Source organism: Carassius carassius, chromosome 26, assembly GCF_963082965.1.
Source record: "Carassius carassius chromosome 26, fCarCar2.1, whole genome shotgun sequence".
In the NCBI taxonomy this organism is placed as follows: domain Eukaryota; kingdom Metazoa; phylum Chordata; class Actinopteri; order Cypriniformes; family Cyprinidae; genus Carassius; species Carassius carassius.
Window position 1 is genome coordinate 12,643,963 of NC_081780.1, and position 27,120 is coordinate 12,671,082.

At 37.3% G+C, this 27,120-nt stretch overlaps 1 protein-coding gene across 1 annotated transcript in view; it reads right to left on the reverse strand.

The window, feature by feature from the left end:
* Positions 1-7,368: 7,368 nt before the first annotated feature.
* Positions 7,369-27,120, reverse strand: part of LOC132105846 (staphylococcal nuclease domain-containing protein 1-like) — a 55,078-nt gene continuing 35,326 nt past the window's right edge. The window contains exons 3-8 of the mRNA XM_059511289.1: positions 22,033-22,156; positions 20,046-20,115; positions 18,831-18,944; positions 16,800-17,003; positions 9,145-9,189; positions 7,369-7,530 (exon numbers count right to left, since the gene is read on the reverse strand). Of these exons, the coding sequence (XP_059367272.1) occupies positions 7,465-7,530; positions 9,145-9,189; positions 16,800-17,003; positions 18,831-18,944; positions 20,046-20,115; positions 22,033-22,136 (603 nt within the window). The 5' untranslated portion in view covers positions 22,137-22,156 and the 3' untranslated portion in view covers positions 7,369-7,464. The remainder of the gene's footprint in view (positions 7,531-9,144; positions 9,190-16,799; positions 17,004-18,830; positions 18,945-20,045; positions 20,116-22,032; positions 22,157-27,120) is intronic.

Genomic DNA, 27,120 nt, shown 5'->3' on the forward strand with positions numbered 1-27,120 from the left:
TACCCTGTGTGTCAATGATGAGGACGAGAAGAAAGAGAAGCTGATTGGAGAACACTCATCTCAACACTTCCTGTCTGAACGCTTGCGAAAATGGAACCCATCTGTTTAAACAATGCACAATTACCAGCATTTAAACAGCTAAATTCGTTAAAGTGATTAGTCCTGTATTTACCATAAGCAACACTCTGTACACAAGATAACAGGCTCATCTGCATATGCTAATAAGGGCAATTAGATATGCTCCACAAAGTCATTTCTATTCAGCCAACCTACAGGCAGTTTTAGGAGATTATCACAAATAATGAAATGATTCAATCAATCACATAAAGGCTAATATATGCACAACAAATGGCAAGGGGCAGCCCGAGCGACAGATTTAATGTCGCAAACAGCAGAAATAAACCTGGTCAACAACAGTCATTTTCTCCTTTAGGAGATTACCAACTTTCTGATTACAAGACAGCAATAACGGTGGACCGAAAAAAATAAATAAATAAAATTATGACCCTGATACCATAACATACATACCAGAATCCCCTTTTAACATAAATTGTATCCCCATATGTACAATATATTTAAATGCATTCACATACTCAGCGTGGTCAGTGTAGAAGCAAAGTGCAGTACTAATATTTCAGTTATTCAGAATTACAAATATCTTTGCGCTCCCCTAGATGGATGAGGTTAGAATGAGAGGAGGAAGATGGACAGAGGTGATCTTTATTTATGTCAGTTTTTTTGGATGATTGGATGGTAAGTGGGCAAAGATGAAAGTGCATATCTTTTCACAGTGTTGCTTTTTTGTTGTAGGGTGCATGTTGAAAAGAATCAACCTAGGCTCCATTGATTGTTTCCTCCCTCCATCTCTCAAGTTATTAATCAAGGCCTGCAGTCACAGAAGATGTGTGGATAAACACAGGAGTGGATCAGTTTAATTTGATGCTCTGATGCATTATCAGTGAGCTGGGGCAGATATTAAACTAGAAACCTCCATCACTCGGTTAAATACAGAAAAGGAATAGTCTCTTGTCTAAAACGCAAAGGATTTATGCGTACATGAATGTTCACATATAGTGTGTGTGATGCAGATTTCATCATCATTATGTTGAGTTTGTGAGCAGAGCCTATCTGATGGCAGAAATTTACAGTTTTAAAGTAGCAGTCTAGAAGCCATGGAGTTTAAAAAATAAAGGTAATTTTGATTATAGATTTCATATTCATATCAGATATTCTGATTTTTTTTCTTTCAAAGTTTGTAACACAATTCTGACAAGAAAAATCAACTCATCATTGTCTCTTTTGCCCTCGGGTCAGAATCATGAGTTTATATTCTACACATTTTTTTTCTTCAGAATTGACATACTCTCAATTGTTGAGTTAAACTGAGTTATAAAATCAATTATTCTATTAAAATTATTTGCATTCCGATTCTGACATCCAAAGGCACAATACTTTTTTTTAGATATCACCAACTACTGGCCTAATACCGCATTTTTGGTAATTTCACAGATCTGTCTGAACTGGATTCATTTTTTTACAACATTGTCATTTAAACGTGAAACTTCAAAAGCGCAATGGGAACATTTTGTGTTTTTTCATCTTATGTAGCTCCACAGTTCCATTATTAGGCTCAAATACACTTTCATCAACATCAAACGATAAATGCTTTTGATTCAAGTTTATATGAATATTAGTCAGCATCATAATTAATATTATCATCATTCACTGTCAAAGAAATAGTTCTTATTTTTTTTTAAGGTTTTTAAGAAGTCATAGAATCTGCTGAAGTACTTTCTGAGGTATGTATTCCCCTAATTGGGAATCAGTGGTCTAGGGAGGCACAGGAGAATGTCAGGTGAGTTTGAGAGGCGTGGCATCTGAGACCTTCAGTAAAGGAGGATAATTATAGAATCACCTGATGTTACCGTAGCAACAGAAACCAGAGGTTCACATGTTCATCCCACTGTGCTGTGCTGCGTTGCTACAGAAACACCCTCCTCTCCTGTTAGCACAACTGTGAACACTTAATCTGATCATTTTAGAGAGGTGCCATGTCTCCTCGAGCACTTTTTCCCCCTTGCTATTCATGACACCAGCTAACGCTTAAAGAAATGAGACAACACTATTATACCAGGCCAGATAACTTAGTTTCCCTCCTCTCATGACAGTGAGAGATTAGAGTTCTATCTAACAAGTCCTCTGAGATAGGGGGGCTCACAGCGTTAGTAAACAGAAAACATGGGGATGGGAAAAATGGCCGACTTCAGACATCATGGCTCTGCTTAAAATCCGAGTGAGCCGTCTTGCTGTCAACATAGTGAAGTGACTGAATCAAAATGCTCTACAAAGCAGCTACGCTACCATTCAAAGGATTCATATATATATATATATATATATATATATATATATATATATATATATATATATATATACAGTACAGACCAAGTTTGGGCACACCTTCTCATTCAAAGAGTTTTCTTTATTTTCATGACTATGAAAATTGTAGATTCACACTGAAGGCATCAAAACTATGAATTAACACATGTATATATATATATATATATATATATATATATATATATATATATATATATATATTAAAGAGCACAAGTTTGCTGTTATGGAACAGCTTTTGTGTCAGGAATTCAACGAAAACTGTTATCTTGGTAGAGATCACTCTAGATTTAAACATATCCTGTGTTCTCAGGTTAGCAGGCATAAAGCTTTCATCAAGAGGAGAATGAGAGTGACTCTCACAGACACTCTATAGATAATTACACTCTTTGTCATTTATCTCTGTAGAGCTCTGCTTATGAGAATCCAGCATGATTCAGCCGACATTAATGATCACAAGTAGACCACAGTAATTATATTCACATATGATGTGAATATATGTCCTTGATCATTTCCAAAGTTTACCCAAGATCTTTTTTTTTTATCATCCTCTGGCTGCTATGGTGATCTAACAGAATGATGAGCGAGGAGAAAGTTATTCTGGACTCCTCTCGCTGTTCAATCTGCCTCGCAGTGTGTGGCATATGGCTGTCGGCGGCAGAAATCCTCTTATACTGCCTCCATTAAAGGTGCATGCCCACTTCCCAACAAGACCACACCATTTCCCCCTCTCGCTCTTGGCTCTCACAGAGACCTCTTCTGAGCATCTGGAGGTCAATCAGACGCATGCAGAAGACAGAGAAGCTGGCTCATAAGGGCAACTTGCACTGCCCCGAGAGATCGAGTCTGGGATCAGAGGTCACAGCTATTAATCTCAGCAGGGGCAGGAGGAAGCAACTGTGTTAAGGGTTAATGAGAGTCAAATCCAAGAAAATATAGTGTAGCTGCTGATACTAATGAAACATTAAAGGGTTAAGAAAAACCCTTTTATTGAACCCTTTCATTATCACAGTTGAAACTTTACCTTCAGTTATCAAATATATTGAAATAATTTAATTTGAAATATAATTAAAGAATTTTAAATGTTTAGTAAATGTTATATTATTGTTACATTCTGGTTTCTCAATACTGGTTGAAATTCATCAGAACTGTTGTATAATTTACCAGGTTTCCGCTGGTTTCATGATGGTAAATAAAAAGAATAAATAAAAAACATGTTGTTCTAGTTTAAATATTTGTTCTTGCATAAACAGATTTTGTGTCATTTTTCCAGAAGACAAAAGTTAATATCTTCAATTTGCATCTCAAGTAAATGTATCTTGATTTAAGGATGTTCTATATTTATACAGAGGAGGCATGCAACATTTAATTCCATGACTTTGTGCATTAATTTTAATGCCCTAATTTTTGAAAAATGCAAATTAAGACATGCAGAAATCCTGAATATTTTCAGCGCACGTTTCTAACTGAAAGCAAGAAAAAACTAATCTGTAACACTTCTCAGACCTTCCTATGTGGGAAAAGGTATATTAAAGATCTCACTGCATCTCAAGTTCATGGTGGCACATCCGTATCTTGAATTTCTGCTCTTTCGACTGATGTCAAGCAAGAAATGCAGCTGAGCAACTGAACTGATCTGCCAGAAAAATTCTGACCTCTGATATTCAAGCTTAAGTGTGAAAAGCACATATACATTGCATTTCATTCCTTTTCGCCCTTGAAACTGAGCTCAGTTTAAGAGCACTGAACAAACACAGTGACTATTTCAATGTAGTCTGCACAGAAATGCAAAATCATTCTGTTGATTGTCTCTATTGTCAGCAGAAGTGTGTTTATCGTAGTGTATAAGTGCACAGTTTGAAAGACAAGCTTTGTTGAAAGTCTAGAAATTGATCCAATGTTCGCTTCAGGGGATAGTTAACTCAAATGCAAATTGTCATCTTTCACTCACCCTCATGTTGTTCCAAGGCTGTATATATTTCATTTATTTTCTGTAAAAGCAGGATACTGAAATACAGTGCTGGTCTCTTTTCAATGACAAATGAAGATTTAAAGTTTAAAGATAAAGCATTATAAAGTAGACAATAGGATACATGTGCTTTATCCCAACTCCACAATGTCTTCCTGTGAAAAACAGACTGACATCCAAGTCATTAAATAAAGTCTTACAACCGCACGGACCAGAGCACTCAGTGTGTCAGATCATGTGTAACACACACATATACACCGAATATATTTCATGTGGCAGCACTATGGAAGACTGGGAAACTCATGTAGCTCATATCCCATGATGAAAGACAGGTTCAAACAGCAGCAGGGTGTTTCCCCTTGAGGACTGACAGATGTGAAGACGAGAGAAGAAACACAGGACCCATAAAAATACTGAAACTTTCTGGACATCTTGAGGTAAGACTTACTACTTAAAACACCAAAAATGTAACATTTAACACCAGCCTGAGAGAGAGAGAGAGAGAGAGACAGAGAGAGAATAAAAGATTATGAAAGTAGAAATAAAACTAATTGGTACAACGAGGCGACAAACGTTAATATCTTTCACAGCTCTTCTAAATCATCCTAAATTACACTTTATTTTTCAATATAAACCCACAAATCATGGTGGCAAAAGTTCTAAAAACTATTATTTTTAAATTAAATTCAGGATTAATATCACACAATGAAGGGGGGGGGGGGGGGGGGGGTTAAGAAAAAGGAGATGGAGACATAAGGTGGATTTAAATGTGAACCTGAATCATCTGTGTGTTCACATGACTTTCTGCTGCACCATGGCTCTGACCTACATAATGTTAATCTCAATTTTGAAATTTCTCTATTTGAGTGAAAATATATGGGTTTAAGTACTTAAATTATTTAACATAAAAGGTTTAGAAAGGTCAAAGAATTGGGCCAATCAAGCTGAAGACTGCTAGATTCACTTGAGAAAAAAATAAAAATAAAAAATAAAGACATGAAATGGAGATGAGCTGTCTTCATTTGACAAGAAAAGGACATGATGTCCTTCTGTTAAATGCCAAAACATTTTACATGAATGTGACGTTAGATCTCATTAACCTGAAAATGAAAATTTTCCAGTGTTTTGACTTAATAAAGGGCTGTAATAAAGCTGAAACCGAACATCGGCGCAGCAATGAGGCAGAAATTTGGGCAGAACTCTGTTCTAAAAGTCATAAACTAACATTAGAGAACTACATTATACCATAATCTCATCAAAAAGCCCTTTCTCACAGAGCTAATAAATACCCTGAGTTGCACTGGGCAAAACCGGGGAGAGGGGTTTATGGTTCATTAGGGCAGTGGAGAACAGACACGATGATGTTTTTAGTAGAGATGATGGCCGTTCAGCTAAAGCCCCAAACGCAGGCGATTCCTCAAGTGCAGTTTTAGGAAGAGCCCCAGTGCTCCCCTCCAACACGCTAGGTGGATCTGCCACTACTCTGAAACCAAATATGGTTAAAACATGAGGACTGCATTTAGAGGATCATTTTGTCTTTCAAAAACCCACTGAGGGAGAAACATGCTCAGGACTCATTAAAAATACATTCATGGGTCTTCTTAGCCTTCATATTTTGTAAATACTCAAATGAATCGTGTTGTTACTGCATTTCCATGTGACACTGAGAACTTCGTTTTGTCACGGCAGGAATTATATTTTAAAATTAAACAAGTAGAAAATATTTTTTAAATTCCAGTATTATTTCAGAAATGTAATGTCAATGTGTTTTTGGTCCTCACTGATCCTCAGGAAACCTTAAAAATAAAGTGTAACCATACATTTATACAGGTTTGGAACAATTTGAGGGTGAGTAAATTATGGCAATTTTCATTTTTGAATGAAGTCTCCCTTTAACTTACAATTGTATTTTGTCAGTATAAACCATGACAGATATCTAATCAATGAAAACACCAGAAATCTCCACAGCATCATTGGTGTAGTTACTGTGTTTTGCCTTTGTAGTGTTGTGTAGTAACTACAGTGTTTTATATAATGTTCTTCATGTGACACAAACTGTTGTAATTGTTCAAAAAAAGGAACTCCGCGCCACCCCAACCCTCAAAAACCAGTCAGACAACATGGCACTTTGCTCATTTTTATTTCTCAGATTTAAATACAATGGCAGGGTCTACCTCAGAAGGAAAGAAATTCAAACACTGTTTCTGTATGGCGGGCAAGAGCAGGAAAAGACGAAATGGTGACCGTTGAGTAAAACTCACAGAGGAGGCTGAGAGACGCTTGTAAAGGTGCTGGCAGCGGTTCATTTGCCACAGAAAAAGAAAAACACACTTCCTACACATAAATCCCCAGAAATGTCACTGAACACTCAGATCACATCAGAGAGAGAGAGAAAAATATGTTCAGTAAATTCACTTGGTTAGTTCTGATCCAACTTCAAAATATCCATATATATATATATATATATATATATATATATCCATATATATATCCATATATATATCCATATATATATATATATATATATATATATATATATATATATATATATATATATATATATATATATATATATATATATATATATATATATATATATATATATATATATATATATATATACTGAAATATAGAATCTCATGATTAAGGAGGTGTTTTCTCAGCAAGCTGTTGAGTTCATGGTTTCTCTGTGCATCCCCCTCATTTCTTTAAAAGTCTTACCCCAAAATACACCCAGAATCTGATTGGGGTTTTACAGCTGGTGATTGGCAAAAAATGTAAATGAAAAAGATGATTGGCTAACGTCTAAATTTAAGATTAAGGTAAGTACGTTGGTCCTATTTGAAGCAGCTACATGTAGAATTATCTGTAGCCTATAGGCATTAAAAAAATAAAAGAAAATGACAAGAAACAAAGTCCTTGGACAGAAAAGAGGATATGCACAGGGTATTAAAAAAAACAGAGGCAAATGTTCAATGTTAGAAAAAAATAAGAGCATACTGATGTTTTGTTTTGTTTTGTTTTGTTGTCATGATTTTTATTTTTTTTTTGTGTTCTCTGCGAATGCATCTGGTCTTCCTCAAGGTCTTTGGAACAATGACTTAGCGGCGATACCCGAACTCAACTGCATCATCATCACGGAAATCTCCATAACGCCAAATGTTAAGCTGCAAATGAAAAGGAGAATAATCAATTAAAGACAGTTAAAATAAAGCTTTAACCGAACAGTATGGGAATGTCAGCCATGCAACTGGTGAGAATGTCACAAAAAAAAAAAAATTATTCAGATTTCAAATGCAGTTTGGAGACTTTCATTGTTAAGTTGCCAATATAGTATTAAGTTAACACTTTCTATATATTTTAAGCACTGTCAAAAATGCATATGAGACTTATTGACCCTGCATTGAAACAATCATAGATTATAATGAAGAATCCTCAAAGCAGCAGATCTTTGATGGTTTAATTGGGCTGCTTCATTATATGGACACGTGGGGTAAAAGAACATCATTGCAAAATTTGTTGAAAGGGAAAACAAACATTTGAACCCCCCAAATTCTAAATAGCTTCAATGAAACCTTAATAAGTAGCGAAATGAGGCTTTAAGTCAACAGACAGCACTGATTCACCATCATTAAATTCTGCTAAGCGTTTTTACCCATGTATCTGTGAGACCGAGGCGCAGATGGCCAGCGTGTAGACAGGATCGTTAAAACACGAGTTGGTCTCTAACATCGTCACACCTCAGTAATAACAAGGTGAACGGTCGTTTACCGTGCTCTTTAACTCTAGTCCTTTCACATCCAGTCACGCGTGAAGACTTTACCTCTAACAAATTCCATAGCAGTCCTTCTATTTTACATCGGTTTTGCCACAAAGCAGCAAAACTTTTCATTTGTGAAAAAGTGAATCGTTTCGGCTTCAGAGGAAAACGGAAAATCATTTTGTATGTCATACAGAGTCTTTTATGTTTTCTCTCCATTTGTGTCATTGGTGTGCATGTGGCTGTTAACTTGGGAGAGAATCACAGCTAATTAATGTCTAAGATAATTAGTGCCATCGTTAGCAGGGACATCATCATCAAGCTCTTGGGTTGGCATGGTTCTCTCTTCTGCTTGAGTCTTGTTAAACAGCCATTGGCTTGTCATATGGAGCAATGTTTTAGCCAAAAGACTGCGCTGCAAAAAAAGTCAATGTTACAGGTAACAAAGCCAAAGACAGTTCTCACAACAAAACTCCTGTTTTCGGTGCCAACAAGGGCATTAAGCAATACAGACAAGTGGCAGGGAAGGAGAAATGCAAGTAAAGAATAATAATAATTAAGACACTAACATAAACTGAGAATGGCTCAAATATACAGTCTAGTGCTAAAATGACAAATGCAATTGTATTCACCTATGTATATAATAATAGGTAACACTTGGTTACACAAGGTTCAGTTTGTTAACAGTAGTTAACGAACTAACAATTTGTATTTAATGAACATTAATAAAAATACAGTTACAAATGTATTCCTCATTGTTAGCCAATGCTATTGCATTTACTTTTGTTAACTAATGGGTTGGTTGGTTGCTGTGGTGAGTTTAAAAAGAGTGACATGGAACACATTTCAACATCTGTGAATAGTGCTGCTTTGGGAGCAGTGTCCGCTTGTTTTTTTATCTAATGGAACCATATAAAGTGTTACTTATATAAATATAAATAAATGAATTGCAGCAAAATACTGTGGTTGACGGTCAGAATAAAGCAGAAAGATTTAAAGAGCATGAGTTTGCAGCTCTTACCCTGGCACTCTTGGCAGATTCCTGGCCATTCAGATATTCAGTCACCTATGACAAGAAAAAAGTACATTTAGACAGAGAAAGGCCTAGTGTTGTGTTTAACTTTAACATACCCAAACAACATCCTTCAGCATTTTCGACAGAATAAATTACACACATAGAACTTTATGGAGGACAGAGAATGCTTTAAAAATGACAGCATTTTCCCAGATTGATGCTTTGCAGAATCCACAAGTCAATCACAGTAAGTGCACCTTGTTAAGATGATGTTTTAACAGACCTTTATCTTGTTGTGTCGCTCCCTGATCATCAGGATGGCAGCTGGAGCCATGTGCTTGCAAAGCATGCATTTAATAAAAAGTGAAAGTGTGGGAGGTTACAGCCACTTGACGGCCTGTGTGTCTCTCGCTCTTTCTTTTCCTGCACCACAGACACAGGCCTGAATAACACTGAACATACTGACCGCTTCTGCCAAAGCAAACATTGAGAGTCACTGACTGAGGCATAGATGAGTCAGAGAGCGAGACTGTCTTCATTTCCGGTTCAGTGCAGTATCGGCAATATCGTTAGAAAGCTGGAAAGGTACGTGTTTTTTTGAAGTACCAGGTACGGATGAGACACAGCTGACGATTTAATGCACAGAGATGGCAGATGTTAAAAAGCGTAGGGTGTGCTCTTTTAGCAGCATCTGCATGTGGGGGTTAATTGGCTGGCTGAAGATCAGGTGGTTCGCTGCTTTAGGACACGCATGAAAAGACGCCGCAGTACATCTGGACTCTGCAGCTGCAGACGGCAGAGAAAAGTGCAGCTAATGCAGTCTCCATCCATCAAGCGTCTGACGCACCATAACATGCAACAGCACCTCATGCGCCACATTCACTCACTCACACACACACACCATCAGCAGTTTCACAAACTCTGCTGACAGAATCATGTATGACAGTTCATCGACATTTTAAGATTAGGGATGCACAGATATTAATAATACTGCTAAGCTGATAATTATTACTGATAAATGGCTGATTTGAAAAATTTACATTTAGATTTCAATTTACACTTTCCATTAGAGCATGTATCATACCTTGAAGGCAAGTGTTAAGTTGCTTTGGATAAAAGCATAAGCAAATAAAATGTTTTGCTGAAAAAAAAAAAATGCCTCAAGTGAATTTAGGCATCCCGGCATTAAAATGTACAGTATAAAGTACAGTATAAACAACAATATTATAATATTGACCCAATAGTCCAATAACTGATATAGTGTAGCTACATTGTGTATCCTTAATTAAGATATCATCCTTTTTTTTTACTTACAATAGAATTATCTTGATGCATTGTGACACATTGTCAAACTTGTATCCCCATGCGTATCGTCTCTTCTTGTAATAGGTGTATGATATGTACAAAATGTTTTCACAGTGAGTAATTTTATTTTCTAACAATAGTTATTTTATTTTTTACACTTATTAAAACTAGAAGTGTTATTCAGTAAAGAGGAATGCTTTCCTCATTCTTTTGTTTGATTAACATGACACAGCAGCTGGTATATTAGGCTGCTGTCACTTTAAGATCAAATGCATGGCTTCAATATACCGATACAGAGATTTCAGACTTCAGATTTTTTCCCCAATTGTTAACATTCTATTAAGACAATAACATAAAAACATTAATACTTGCCAATACAGGCAAACCGACATTTTTATGTATTTGACCACTGAAGTGCAATAGTCTGCAAAATAAATAAATAACTGAATTCAAAACTGCATGCTATCTGAGAGGCAGCTTTCGGTGTGTGCAAGTACTATGTTAAATGAACTCTTTAACATTAAGCACATCTGTGCTTAATTATCTCATTCATGAATGTTTCTTTAACACTCAATGACAATGTGTTGTCAACTGATAGAGTATCACCATTGCAATGGAGTCTAAACACACACACACACACACACACACTTCTACTTTTCAAGTGGCATTTCTGTGTCCTCTATTCAGAGCCCTAACTCTTGTGGGTTCAGGTGGCTGTGTTTTACCAATCTGCAGACTTCAACTGAGTCTTTTACCGTCTCTCGGCATGAAATGATGGGACAGTGATCAGATTTGTGGTGTTCTTAAAAACACTCTATAATACCCAGTAATGCAGGCAGCCTGAAAATCAAAGCGATCATAGACACAGCCGCACAGCATTCGAAGAGAACAGTTTGGACTTTGATCATCTCAGAAGAGAGATTAAACAACAGAAAGACGCTGGAGCTGAAACAGCTTCTCTGTCCCAGATCAAGCCTGTGTTCAATCCACGGGGCACAGGACTGAAATGGGGTTTTTAGGCAGCGATGCGTGTCATTCAGCATGTGTCCCAGCCCATTTGTGTGGATGAGTGTGTGTTTGATACTAGAGCAGCAGAAAATTCCCCATTCTAAGCTTAGCTAACTTCTACTGGTTAATGGGTAATGGAGCTGTCAGGAGTGAGGCATGATGGGATATGACTGGACATGGGGTGCCCTGTAAATGCCTGATTGTACTTTTGCTGAGATGAAATAACAATCTGAGACTTTGGCCGTTTCATTTTTTTTTTTAAGATGTCAAGTTAAAAACAACTTGAAAAACATCTTACTAAAAGCCCCCTAAGCAATAAGTCCAACTGGTCTGAGGAAAACTAATTATATATGGGTTCCTTTATAGCAATTAATTTAGCAAATTAAAGACACATTTAAGGAATGAAACAGGAGAGTAACAGAAATATAAACCACTATTTTAAACCCTAGACGACTTTCCATTAAATGGTAAAAAGCTACAATTCTCATAGGACAATTTCATCACATAACAATCCTAATAAAAATACTACACCACCCTTGGGCTTTATCATCTGGATTGTACAACACAAAATGGCTAGAATATGACAGTGAGAAAGAGAGATAGTAACTGCTATGGTTTCATCAAGCCACCAATAGCACCACAGGTTTGTAGTACATCTCTGGCTGAGATCAGACCAAGTTTAGTCTTAATTAATGTCTCCAAGGGAAGGTAATTATACAGCAACAAGACTTATAAACTCCTTCTGAAATGATAAATCCAGAATTTAGCCCTTTTAAATCAACAATCTAAGTCAATACTGGATGTTGGAAGGAGAATCTCCCAAAATAAATCTCCAATAAGACTGACTGCATTCTATGACCGTAACGCTAATTGGTATGTGAGCTTGTAATTAGCTTGTAAAACTAATGAACGTGAAAAGGCACCAGTGTCACTGATGGTACGCTACAGTAAGCATAAGCTTAGCGCTGATGTAGCATAAATACAAGGAACCTCTGTACCAAACCCTGCGAGCTGGCTTGTTGCCTACTGCCTAAACAGACAGCTACATAGATACCCTTTTTTGCATTAAATACAAATTATGTATGATTACTTCTCTTGACTCCTCTGCCATCGTGGATTAGGTTAATTTCAATTATCTTGTTGCAGTTCATTGTTGCAGACCTTGTTGGAACAGCCTTTGCATGAGAAGCCTACCAAGCTTTACATGCAGAAGCAGCACTACTAAACTGACCTCAGAACAGCTTGACTAAAAGTGAATTCACCCCTTTCAATCGCATCTCCCCCGATAACACACAGCATCTCATCCAGAATGCCCGGATGAGGAAGAAAATCAGAGAAAGAGAGACAGACTGACACAGAAATAAGAAAGAGCAGTGCTTGACAAACAAATAACAGATCGATTTTTAACTATCGATCCCGAGAACTGCTGAAGCTCATGCATGCTTATCGAAAAGGCCTGCGTTATCTGCACACAGGTGAAGAGAAAGAACCGGTGGGACTTATCTGTCACTCTCTCCCTGTCAGACAGACGTTCCCATATCGGACTCCTACTTTCACTCTAAAGATTTCCTTTCTCTTTTTCGTTCTCCTTATACTGATATTCAAGGACTCATTTCTCACTAGACCACAGTGAATGTGATGGACTGGCTGTTGATGGACTCTGGTCTGGAGACTTCAGCAGAGTAAAGATTTGCTGATAGCAGGAAGTCAGGTGTCAAGCATGGCAGATACCCTTCAGCAGCCGGGAGGACGTTGCGAAAAAAGATCACAGAGCACAGTGTGTTTAAAAGGAATAAAATATCACAAGACAGACAAAGGGGTGTGGGGTCACGGGTGGGATGGCAGCGTGTATTATGAAGGCAGAGTAAATAATCACTGCATATTAACTGTTTTAAATCACAGCTAATTTACTAAGGAATGAAAGGTTTGGGCCACTGCTTTGTCTTTAATTCTGCAGATTATGATTTATCACACCGCTTTCACCGACATGCAAATACATGGAAATTTCCAAACTACATCCTCCTGCACACGGTGTAGGGGAGAACCGGGGCGAAAGTAACGTGGGACGAAAGTAACAAAGCGATTTTCTCAGAGCCTATCACTGCATTTGCATTCCCAGCTATGACGGTATATTCAGCATTCAATCCTTGATGGAGCTGAGAAATATCAAGTGATTTCCTCATCATTTCCCGCAGTTAGGTCGGTAAAACTGTTTGAGTACAAAAAGTAAATTATTGAAGCGGTAATTTTTTTTAATTTCAATTTTTGTTTCATGTGTCACAGTAATGATCAATCTACAGGTTATTTAATGCTTTAACACATCCTAAAGTTTGCATTATCAAAGTTTTTTAGTATAAAAGTAAATCAGGTTTAAATGCCAGGAGTTCCTGTTGGGATGAAAGTAACAGTTGTTACTTTTGTCCCGCTACAGTGACAAGAAGTATTTATTTTGTTCCGGTACATGCTATTCTGTGAATTTCTGTGTCTTGCATCAATTATTAAAATGTTTATGTCATATTATACCAAAAGAATATGTCTGAGTGAGGGTCAGAAACAAACAGTGGTCTGGTTTTATCCAGATGTTTATGAGAGAGCGTTTTTGGACATAGAGGAACATCTGGGCAGCTCCTACCTCGCATTTACCTTAGTTATATTTAGGTTTTAGCCATACCTTAGCTTTTACACCTCCAGCTATGAATTTGCAGTGTTTCCAGATGTTTTAATGCACATTTTGAATTTATGCATAAAAACAACTGGATTGAAACATGAATAGGCCTACTGTTACATTATGTTTAGAATTTATATTATGCCAATGTAATTTAATTATTATATTGTTCATTCTGTTTAAAAAATGTTTTATAAAAATACACTGAAATAAAAAAATAAAAAATAAAAAAATAAAGTTTGTACAGTCGGGTTTTGAGACATTTGATGAAACTTAAATTTAAAATAAAAATATAAATATGTAATAATTTTTTTTTTGCAAAAATAAAAGACAGAATATGTTTGCAGTTACATATTAACAAGGTCATAGTCAGGTATACTTAATAAAAATAAGAGTAACAGAAAATAAATCTAGCTTACCGATGGGGTCAAAAGTAACAATGTGCAACTTATGTTCAAATTGAAATTATACTGAAGCCTTTCTACATTTCTACAAAATACCACCTGGTATTGATAGACCACACTTATGAGTTACTGACCACAGCAGAAATATATCTCTGTCTACAACATTATCTTTTAAAATGATGTTTTTCTGAAAAATGGTACTTTCGCCCCTGCTCTCCCCTACTGGACTGGAGGCCAAACCAGCAGCAAGAGAAGATGGGGAAGGAGAGCGAGAGGACAGCGAAAGAGAGCGTGAGTGGGAGAGATAATGAATGAGAAAATGAATGAAGGAGAGAGTGAGATGAGAGAATCTTTATGAAAAATCCAAGGATGAAAGCAGAGACAAGTGGCATGGCGCCACCACACTATACTAAAGTGCCAATGCTAGCCAGACTGTGGACTCAATCTGGCATACAGGAAGTGCACTTCATGGGCATTTACTGATGATGGAATGAAATGGTGTAATAAGAGAGTTAGTACACATTCATTAATGTACCAGGCTGCATTAATAGGAGGAAAAGTGACACCGACTGTTTTTGGAAAATATATTACATTGTTCAGATGATGGAATTTTCCATGTTCAGTTCACTAATTTCTGTGCTACTAGCATCACACAATGATCAGTTTCCTGAACACGATCTGCCATTGGTCGGTCAAACACATAGTCCCGCCATTGGTTGAGCCAATGTTGTGGTGTTAAGGGCTGATCTGGATGCTCAAACACTTTCAGTTGACGATCATTTATAGCCATGTTTACATGCCTAAAGCATGTGTACAGTATTTGAAGTACAGTATGCCTGAGGACAAGTGATTCACATATCTATGCGAGTGTGAAACCGGAGCAGAAGTGAGCGCCACCGAAGTCAGACAGCTCAGCTATACATGCACCTCAAACAACCTGTTAGCGCAATAGAAAATGAAGAAAGAAAGCGTGAGGGAGTGAGAGGCGGGAACGAGTGAACCAGAACAGCAGTGTTCCTATGGGAACAGGGAAACGGTGGACCTGACGTGGCTGTCACAAACACCCTCCATATGCTCAGAGTCTACAAACCGCTTCAAGTTCATCACAAGCAGACTGCCAAGAACAAACATGTGTGGTTTGATTCAGGAGTAAAAAAAAAAAATTCCGTCAGGGCGGCAGAAGGTCATAGGATAAATAGTTGATCAAAGAATGGGCTCAAGTGTCTCAAATCAAACTGAGGGAGAAGAGTTTGTAAGCAATAATTAAATAATTAAATGTGTAAACTAGGGCTGAGTGATTTAGTCTCAGTCCTGTGTCAAATGTACTTTTTAGTTATTATTGTCAACCTTGTCCTGTTTTTGTGTAGTCAAGTTTTAATCGACTAAATGTCTCTCTCTATAGCTCAAAATTATAATCGCCATGATTGTTGTCATTTGAGAAATGTATTTTAAAATTTCAGGTATTGCACTTATACAGTATATAGCACAAACCACCTGAATGTGAACTCATACACATGGTTTATTTCACCTTATCTAGTGCACTGATTTATTGTAGGTCATTTAATATACAAATTTTCCTTAATTACTATCCCTGTGATTAATTTATAATTATAGTATCAATGTTGTAATTTTACAGTAGCACTGAATGAATACAATTATTTATTTTTACAGAGAAATATTACAAAAGTATTTTTATTTTAATGTTTTAAAAATAAATAATAATACATACAATCAAAATTTTGGGGCACATTGTGCATCCTTTTAAAATAACAAATAAAAAAGCACTTTTCCATAGCTTTCCTCTGAATTGTGCAGCCCTAGAATAAACTAATCTCTGATTGTAAAAACAGTTTTTAAATAAAGAGATCTAAATGCTCAAACTATTGAATCAAAGTCCTCTAAGGTCCTGTGGGAGCGGCAGTGTGTTTGTATGCGCTTGACACAATGCCGAGAATGAATACAGCAAGTTTTAAAAATGCTCAAGAAATGGTACAAGCATTACATAACAGGAAAGGAGAAAGAGAGGAAGGTAGAGTGAGACGGATAGAGAGAGGATAACAAGGGGAGAACGAATGGTCAGTGCTTCATAATAATATAAAATGGCTGCCGTCAGAGGCCCTGCTGTGAAACAGCGAGGTGTATTTCAGGGCACATAAATTACAACAGATCCCAGTTAAAGCTAATGCTGTCTCTGGCTCAAACAAGATGACCAGTGGCTCCACACTCATTATTGGGATTTCTTGTACAAGTATTTAGATGCGTGTGTGTTTGTCACTTACCATTTTCTGCAGGTGCTTCTCTTTCCGTACGTCCACCATGACAAGGCCTTCTTTCACCAGACCCAGACCCACATCATCTTTCGAGTCGGCAAACTGCAGCGTGACGTGCGGGCAGACAGCTCCACTGTATTCCACGTTCAGCAGACACTGTTTGTTTTGAATGTCCCTGACCACACCGTCCACGGCGTCAGCTCGTGCGTCTTCCTGTGGGTGAGGTCATCATAGGAACATGTCACACATACATTCATCCTAAACCAGGTTTGATTTCTACAAACTGCCCACAACACAAACACTTACAGTTCCACACACTACTGACAGACAGTTCAAAGTCCTCAGTGTGTGCTCTGAGCCAATCAGACTCCATCGTTCAAACACTCCAACTGCGGAGTTGCTCATTCATCACACTTACACACACACAAGCACTACGATAATGAAAAAATGTTAGGTTAAAAAAAAAAAAAAAAACCTGATGAAAATACCTCTACACTAACACAATGTTTCACAAATGTTCGACGCACGAGGTGAGAGATACAGATCTGATCTTTCTCGCTCTCATATATACACACACACTATGCTCTTGTGAGCAAACCCAGTCTCCATGGCAACCTCAGAGCATGTTCCCCTTGGGGGGAGTTATGGTGGGGGTATGAGATACAGAGGCCATCCAAAAATGAGAGAGAGACAGAGATGGAGAGAACAATGCGCCTACCTCAAAAGATGGACAAGATCACAAAACTACAGCAGTATTAACAGGGCAGGTGGCATGATGCCACACCTACACACACACACACACACACACACACACAATTGAGCTCCGCACACAGACCAGGTGGAAAACGTACTTTCATATGCATTTCCTCACACGATTCCACTAACAAAAAGGCTTGTACTGGAATATCAGTAATGTAGCATAAGGCTCAGTGTTGACGCTAAGTATACAGAGTCCTGTTTAATTTTATCCCAAATGCAGTTTATTTTTCCATTTTTATTCTTATTTTATTAAAATTACTATTTTTATTTATTAAATATGAATAAACCAATTTGTTTTAATGCTAAAATTAAATTGTTAATCAAAAAGCATGTCTAATTAGTTGAAATCATGAAACGTACACAATTTAATGGCAATTTGTTAACAGTTTATCAAATATTACATTTTTAAGGCCCTAAGAAATACTATGTTGTGTATTTATTTATTTTTTTCTTGTAAATAAATTCTGGTACATATTTTTTTCTGGTAAATATAATATTCCTTAAAAATAATGTTTTTGATAGTACTACTATCATTACAAATTCAAGTTACTTCAAGTTAAAGCAAACATTTTGACGGGTTGTTGTGAAGACCTTTAAAAAGTTTGTCTGTTTATATTATATGACGATGGTTTTTCTCAAAGAAAAGTGTAAAATGCTAATGAAGTAACTAGGCACAGTTCTAAAGATTGTGTTCATGTACTCATACATATATAGAGGCGGCAGAGTCTAAAATCGGCGTAAGCGTCATACGCACTTCATGTGCAGTAAAAGAAACCGCACATCTGCACCATTCATTCACACAGAGACACACAGAACATGCAAGAAAACAATTTTTAAATTATTTGGCAGCTTAATATGCACAGACTCTAGTCCATATCTTTATATATACAGTAAATTCCTCTTTTATGGCTGGATTCCAAGATTCTATCTGCGTTTTCCACATCACGGAAATCATAGGGCCCTAAGTATAGTACATAGTTACATCACATGAGCTCATTATGTACAAAAACAATTAATGCAATGTAGTGTGCTCTTGTTGTATACTTCACACTTGTAATGTAAGGCTATTCTATGCAGAAAATTTGCAGAAATACTATAGTATACCATGCTAACAACTAAACTAGCATGATGTGACTCATACTGTAATTCCTGTCTTTTATAACCTGGATGGGACTATGTTGTGCGTGCATGCTCTATGTGTCCTAAAGGACCCGTTTGAAGGCCACATTGTTTGATGAATCACATGGCAGTGCGTATGAATGTGTTTGTGCAAGAACTTACATCCTGTGGGACCTGAATGAAGGCAAATGTGTATTCTGTAGCCTGTGGAGGAAGCGTACGCGTGCTGAAGGCTGGAGGAAGGGCTGCAAGACGCGTGGAGGATAGTATCTCTCTCTGGAAGGACAAGAGAGAGAGATCGTCACATTGTTGTGTTATAAAACAGCCTTCATACCTCTTTCATACACTCACTGCCTGTACAAGGTCCTCATTAAACGGAGGAGGTGTGAGTACAGCACAGCTGATAAAAGCCAAGTCAATGATAACGCTTAACTCCTCCACATGCCACACTCGAAGCCAGCAACACAATATGAGAGACACATTCTCTGTCTCTACTGGGTCGCAGCTGAGCGCTGTGGTCATGTGTCTTTAGTGCAGAACATGTGAACGCAGCAGGCTAAAGAGGCTGGTTAGCACTGAGATGCCGCATAGGATCGTTTCAGATTTGAGAATGAGAAATACAGGCAGACAGAGAGACTAGAAAATGGAAAATCAGACAGAAGACAGATGAAAGTACAAAGCAAAAAGACAGGCTTGTTCTTTGTGGGGGGTTACACAGCAATTCTTCACAGAAAGAAGAATTGCTTGAACCCCCCCAAAAGAGGCATTTAGGCCATAAAATTTTGTTGGGATATTAAAATAAAGATCAGTCCCTCAAAACACTCTGCCCAGCGAATCAGAGTGATTGAGCAGAGATAGAAAGCATAAACAGTGATATCAGATTCAGCACAATGCTTTTGCACCGAGGGTTAAGATACACGGGCAAAGAGAATAAAAGAATGAGGTGGAGAGTCTGTGAAGAGAAGAAAGAGGAAGGCACAGGGAATACAAAGATGGGAAAAAAGGCCTGTTGTGTGAGAAATGTTCAACCACATGACCACCAGCATCTTTTCTCTTGTGCTGGCCTGGAGCCTTCTGCCCCGGGCATAAAAACAGCAAAGCATGCTGGGTACTGCAACCTTCAAGTTGCTTTTAAGCATACTAACATAATTTCCCTTGCAAAAATGCATTTATTCTGGATTTATGGAGAGGAATTGTTTTCCACATGTGTGGCATTTTGACTGACGCATTCAGTGCTGGCTTTTGAAAGCACATGCACTATTTTAAACACAATTCAGAACATTCATCAGTCAGCGCCTTTCTAAAGAGACACTCCACTCAGGAGATGCTGTGCTACAACCAGATTACGCATCAATCTCCCTGCAAGCACATACTCACGTTTCCATAGTCGATGTAGAACACGTGAACCTTTGCTGGAGATTCAACTTTCTCGACGCGAGCTCTGTACCTACGGAGAGACAGAGAAGAAAGTGTCAGTTCCGCACAGTGATCAGAGGAGAAATCATTTCAGCAGTTCATCCACAAGCACTGGACAAATTGATGTAGAACACCTGAAAAATAAAAAAGTTAGGCTATGGCTCATTGGTACTCAGGTTTTCACTGACTTTTTGGCTCCGAACTGCCTTTTCTGTATGGAAATGACTGAAAGAGGTCACACTGTGCACCAATACTGGATTATAAGGGACCTCCAATTTCACCTAACTGCAAACATTCACTTTTGTAAAGAGCAAAATACTAGTTTACTGCTCCTAATTGTAGAGTACAGACAGATCTTCTATGGGGGTCTAGGGAGAGAGTTGATCTTGTATTCATAACCTTACGCTCTGAAAGTGTAAGAAGCCTCTCATATTCATAAAGAGCAGTTCAAAGCTCTGCATGACACCTCAAACAAGAGGAAAAAGTCAAAGAAGACTTTTCGTTTTCATATAATCAAACTTAGACATTGCAACCCACTCCAGACCCCCTGCCCACTCCAGACCATCCACTTATGCTAAAACACTTCAATCATCCAAAACCCCCCGCCTGATCCAGGGATGCCCGCTCTGAAAAATGTCTTTCTGCTGGTAATCACAGACTTAATGAGCTCTTATGCCACTGAATGACACAGTCCTGGTGCATCGTGGGAAAACATGAGCCAACTGGCATATAGAGAAAGATAACAAACATGACAACGTGCAAAAAACAAAAAAACAAAAAACCTTGTAAGCAATTGAAGGAGAAATTCAGGGGATGTTGCTGGGTAGAGCTCAAACGAGTTTTTAAAAGAGCAAGATGATATGAACACAAACACTAGCAGATGCTTGAGTAATGAGTCGCCCCACTGAGGATGCAGCCTGTTCAGAGTCTATATGAGGACAATAGAAGCTTCCAGACTCCCTAAAGGACAAAGGACTCATTAGAGCAGTCCAATGTTCTGCAATCTAGGGCAGATTACCCCAATATAAAATTTAAGTAAACCAAAAAATACCCATAACCAACAGATGGTTCACTATGAAACTATTTCAAAACAATGAATATGATGTTAAAGCAATCCCTGTGAAGATAGCCTGCTGAGAAATGCTGCCTTTCTGCTGATCGGTTATCAACATACAATAATATTCCAATATTAGATAAATATAATTCCTTTAATTTTTAATTATTGTTCAATGCAATTTGGCATTATACAATAATAGCTGCCATTTAATGCTAACTTAAAGTGAAAAGAAATAAATCACACTTTACTTCAATGTCCAATTCTCACCATTAACTATGACTTTTGCCTCAAACTTCTAATTTGCTGCTTATTAACAGTAAGGTAGTTGTTAAATTTAAGTGTTGGGTAGGATTAGGGATGTAGAATATGGCCATTCAGAATATGTGCTTTATAAGTACTAATAAACAACCAATATGAACATAATAGGCATGCTAATAAGCAACTAGGTAATGAGAATTGGTCCCTATACAAAAGTGCTACCATAAAATCTCAAACATCTCATATGCTATCTTTCATACTTTTACATTGATACAATGACATCTAAATGTATTTGTAGCATTTAAAACATCTACTAAATATTTTAGACATTGTTTAATACTAGCCATTTATTGGTTATCAGCAATATAAAAATATAATTATCAGCATGTGCCATGATTTCAATGCCGGTGCATTATTACTTGAAACACCAATCACCTGCACACACTTGCCCCATCAGTAATATGACTCATCATTACCTCTCAAAACTAGACAAGAACAGTCTGCCCAGCTCTGACAAATATTTTATTACATTTATTTATTAAAAGAAATTAATAAATTAAAAGGTCTTTTGCTGAAACCAGGAAACTCAGCTTTTATAGCAGATGCCATTAGGTGATTTTTTTTGGCTCTTACCATTCTCCATCAGCAAACTTTGCGATGCAGAAATCCCCTCTGCGCGGGGCATAGGATCCTTCCACCGGAGGTTGGGCGGCAATCTCTCCTCGCATGCTCTCCATCAGGCTCTCCAGCTTAGTACCTGCACAGATTTAAAAAAAGGCAAAAAGGTGAACATCTCCATGCAAACTATCATGCATCTTAGAAAAGTCAGAAAACTTCAAGCTTGCGTTCCTAGATTTGGCTCCATGTTGGAGAGCCCCATCCTGCTGGCATGATTTAATGATTTATACCATAACGGGATGATTTGAGAAGGAAGAGATGCATTAACTTGCGAGTCACTGGCCTCTGTCAACATCGTTTCTCTAACAATGAAGCCCTGATGGCTTTGGAGAGGAAAGCATAATATTTTCCTCGTTCAGCCAAACAGCAAACACTAAATTACATTCATTCGTTGACAACCAACATCCATTGAGCCTGGGGTCTGTTGCAAAATATGGAAATAAAATTAGATTAAGACCAACAAACCCTCACCGGGGAACATGTGACCCAAGCAAGCTCTCAAATCAACCAAAGGCCAATAAGGTTTCAATACATCAAAATGGCTTGAAATGCTTTTCTAATGAGAACGTTCACTACAGATATTTACTTTTTTCTGCTGTACTCTTGCACTGTTCATTATTTTCTTCTAACAACAAGAGTAATCAGCGTAATCGCTGAGGTGTGGGTTTGCTGGGGCATGGAAATGTGACAAAATGGCCCCACGGTCAGGCATGAATAATGTTGTAGGAGCGCAAAGATTAGAAAAAAAATTGAGAGCAGTAATGTAAGAAACACCAAACATCCCTCCAGGAAAGCTGTTAAAATAAGCCAACTAATGTGCCTGTCTTCAGCTGCTCATTTTCGCCCCCTCCACTGACGTCATTGGGGTTTTTATGATAATTGTTTGCTAGCATCAGAATATTTGCATGCATTAAATGAAAAGACGAGGATGAAGAGAAGAGAGAGCGTTTAAAACGTCTTAAGCCTGCATGCGGCTAATTAGCATGATGCCAACTCAAACAGAGCAGCGTTTAGTGTGTGAACGTATGTTTGTGTACGTGTGAGTGGTGCAGGGGGTATTTAATGGAAGATTTCCAGAAGGGGTGTGGTTTATATGCTCTATTTAATTGGCTGACCCACCAGCATCCAGCCTGCTAAACGGTTGATTAGCACATATGGGAAAACACGTGCACACACACACACCTCTCAGCTGATTCTCGCACAGTAGAGATATTAGCAGCGTTTCGAGGAGGCAGCAGTTTTTGAGAAGGGGAGAGAACGTGGAAGTGTGACAGTGGGTAGAGTAGCATGTCAGGTGCCAGCGGAACATGCAGCCTTGATTTAATAAACTCATTTAAAAAGTTTAGCATTTTCTTCCCAGGCAGTAGGGCAGTGAGAATGCATTTCCCTGGTTTCGTTCCTCCATGCCTCCCTTCCTGCCCTGCAAGAGCTTGCTAAATAATAAATAAGGAGGGGGGTGTCCTCCGTACACGTTATAAAGGTTTAATGGAGGCAATGCATTAAACCCAATTAATCCAAGAAGCACTCAATTAGAACGCATAGACTGGGCAGAGAAAAGTCTCTATTATAGACAATGGATGCTAATTAAAACAAATGCACTGGCTTATAATACATGTGAAAGAATACTAACCTCAATCCAAACTCTGCTGAAGGAATCATTCACTCAAAATGAACATCCAACCATTATTGAATCACCTCGTGTTATTTTCAAACCACAAGCTGTGAGAAACACTGAAGGAGAATCACCGAAAACCCCTCCTCTCTAGCTCTCAAATCAAAAATGGCTTTAGACATCAGGTTTCACGCTTCATCAAGTGACAAAACATGACAACTAATGAAGGCACTAATGCAAGGTGGCAGGAAGGTGACAGGAAGACTACTGAAGGAGAGACCATTTTTAGTGTATTAACTAGTTAACCTTTGGTCTAGTTGCCACACAAAACCATCATTTGATTTCAAAATATTTTAAAGCACAATAATCAAATTCTCCTTTGGAGTGAAATGGAATTGAATGAGGGAGTATAAATAATGAGTTTTCATTTTTAATTCTGGGTGAGCCGCCCATTTAATTCACATGAGAAAGTGTTAAACAGACACTCTTTTAAAGCAGATCTGAACGATTGTTTCAAACATTTCTAAAAAAAAGTCACAATGAAATCAAAATAAACTGTATAATTAATTTTGGATTAATTTGGATTTATTTATATCATGCACATAACTATTTATTTTAATTAATGTGCCAACCTTAAAAACATTAAATTCCTGTCTACCTTGCATGATATGATATGTGAAAATAACATCAATACAATGATCCAATTAAGTCCTGATCTACATTTGTTTCATGTCACAATAGCGAAGGAAAAATCATCGCAAATTCTGTTTCGTGCCAACTTGACAGTACCATATTATTTAGATATATAATTTAGTCAATTAATATGAATATTTACATTTGACATGTACTTCAAAAGAACATGACACTACCCTCTGGTGGGAAATAACTAATAACGTAGTACTTCTATGTTAATTGGAAACTTAATAAAACTTTTGGGGACTCTGTCAACTTAAATATTAATGACTGTTAACATGTTTTGATCTAAAAGTATGCTAACAAGACCTGCAGTGGTCCATATGGTCTGGGTTCAAGTGTTCAGGAATATAGGTCCTGCTTACATTCCCTGTATGCTTCATTACATTCTCCTTGGCTGATATACTGGAGGATATAATGAAGGATTCAGCTTTAATTATGGTGGGGTCAGGTTCTCTAGCGCCTACTGTAAATCTGCGAGAGAGAGAGAGAGAGAGAGAGAGAGTGTGAGTGTGTTTTCAGTGCAACGTGCTTTGCACACAGCTAGCTCCCGGTCAGTGTGTAACGTTAATTAGCACGAGCAGAACATGTCTACAGATTTCGTTTCACCTCCTGCTCTGATGAGGGACGAGTGAGAGTTATAGAGGACATGAGGTGAAAGCTCACAGATGAGCCTGAGAGAGTCCACAATGAGATGAAAAGTTCCCTATTCAGATAACACAGTGAGCAGGACCGTCAAGGACTCTTAGCTAATGTAAATCTTTAATCTCCCAAGTCAAAGGTTCTCTGCATGAAAAAAAGCCTCCCTCTCTCACACACACCAAGGTTTATCTTTTTGTACTTTAAAATACTTTAAGCACAATTTTTCAATTTATCTACTAACATTTCAGTTCGTTTTTCCACCCTTGACCTTGTTATTGAAATTATATCATTTTATTATTTTATATAATTATTTTAATAATTACACTATTCAATTGCTAAAATAACAGCATTATATTAGTTTAATAATGTTTTTTTCTTCATTTTGATGTTTTTTTGGCATTTTGTTACTATACTGATCTTTTTATTGTAAAACACTTTGTAACTTGGTCTTGAAAGGTGCTATATATAAATAAGTGTTTACTTACTAATAAAATATTACTACAAAAATATGATAAAAATAGGATTTTCTGCCTTTATCAACCACTAGTGGTTTCATTTTATTTTATTTATTTGTTTACATTCCTGGATGCTATTCAAATTCAGTGTTTTAAAATAAATTATTTTTTGTTTATAATAATAATAATAATAATAATCAAGACACATACATATACACATACAAAATGCATGTCCTGGAGTCTTGCTTTACAGACATACTGCTCTAAATTTGAGTCTTTATATACCAGCACATCTTATTCACTTGTTGTAATGCCCATTTCAAACCTGTCATATAACCTATGGCCATCTTGGATGAATGAACCACTGATCCTCTGCTGGAACCATAACTTTCCACCATTTCATTTGAACCACTGTTATTTCACTTGTTTGGTGGACAAAAGACTCACGGGTTGAGCTGTGAATATTTATAGGAATGTAATAAAAAAAAAATAGTGAGAATACTGCACTGCAGGAAACATGTTTATTTTAATGGTTTCCATCTGAGTTACTCTATATGGATGATTCACTCCTCACATATGACACACCGTCTTGACACTACAGACTATGAGGGATGAGTGCTGCCTGTACACACACGGCATAGCTGCAAAAAGCATATAAATATCCCACACCTGCATTTATTTGCATTGGAGAGATGAATATACCGTAAATCGCATCCGATGGGTAAAACACTTCCACTCCTACCTCACGTTTACCACAATGCAACCAAGTGGGATCAACCTCTCACTCGGAGCGTTTTACACCATTTGAAAACAACAGCTGGAGAAGAAGAGCGAGAAACCCACAGAGAAAAAAAGGTCGATCCCACAGAGATAGGACAGCATTTCAACAAATCCCATGTTCACTCTTTCTCTATAGCCCATAACTACTTGTGTTTACGAAGGTAAACTTATTTACTTGCTATTAATATGGCTCATACTAAGGGTTAGGAATTTGAAATAAGTAACTCATCCCACATCCTCATGGCTTGTTGATGAGAGGGGTTCTGTTTCTTTATTAGTTATCAGATTTTTGCCTGGCAGATTGAATGGGCAAAAAAATCCAATTGGCTTACACTAAAAAAGGTGGCATCTTTACATATACAGTCTGAAATATCAGAGACAGGGGTCTCTTGACTTAATAACTAGCAACCACCCTAGCAACCACACAAAGTACTAATGAACTAGTGTTGTCACGGTACCAAAATTTCAGTATTCGGTACCGATACCAGTGAAAATCCACGGTTCTCGGTACCAATTTCGGTACCAAAGCAAAACACAAAAATATGCTAATTAAATTTTTTTTGTTAAAATTAAAAAAAACTTTTTATCACTAAAAATAAAACCAATGCCATTCTTTATACTTATTTACAATTCTGTTTAAAGTTTTTCTACAAGTTATATAATTATGAAAAACCGTAAAAAAGTTTCACCCAAATTTAATTTGTCTTTTAATTTATGAAATTTAAACATTTTATTTTTGGTAAATAAAGGGGATTTGCTATTAAAATTAAAACATGGAAGAAATATTTTGTGATTTATTTCTTTAAAAAATAAAGCTTTATTAATTTTTTCAACAGTAGTAGCAGTATCACTTACATTTTA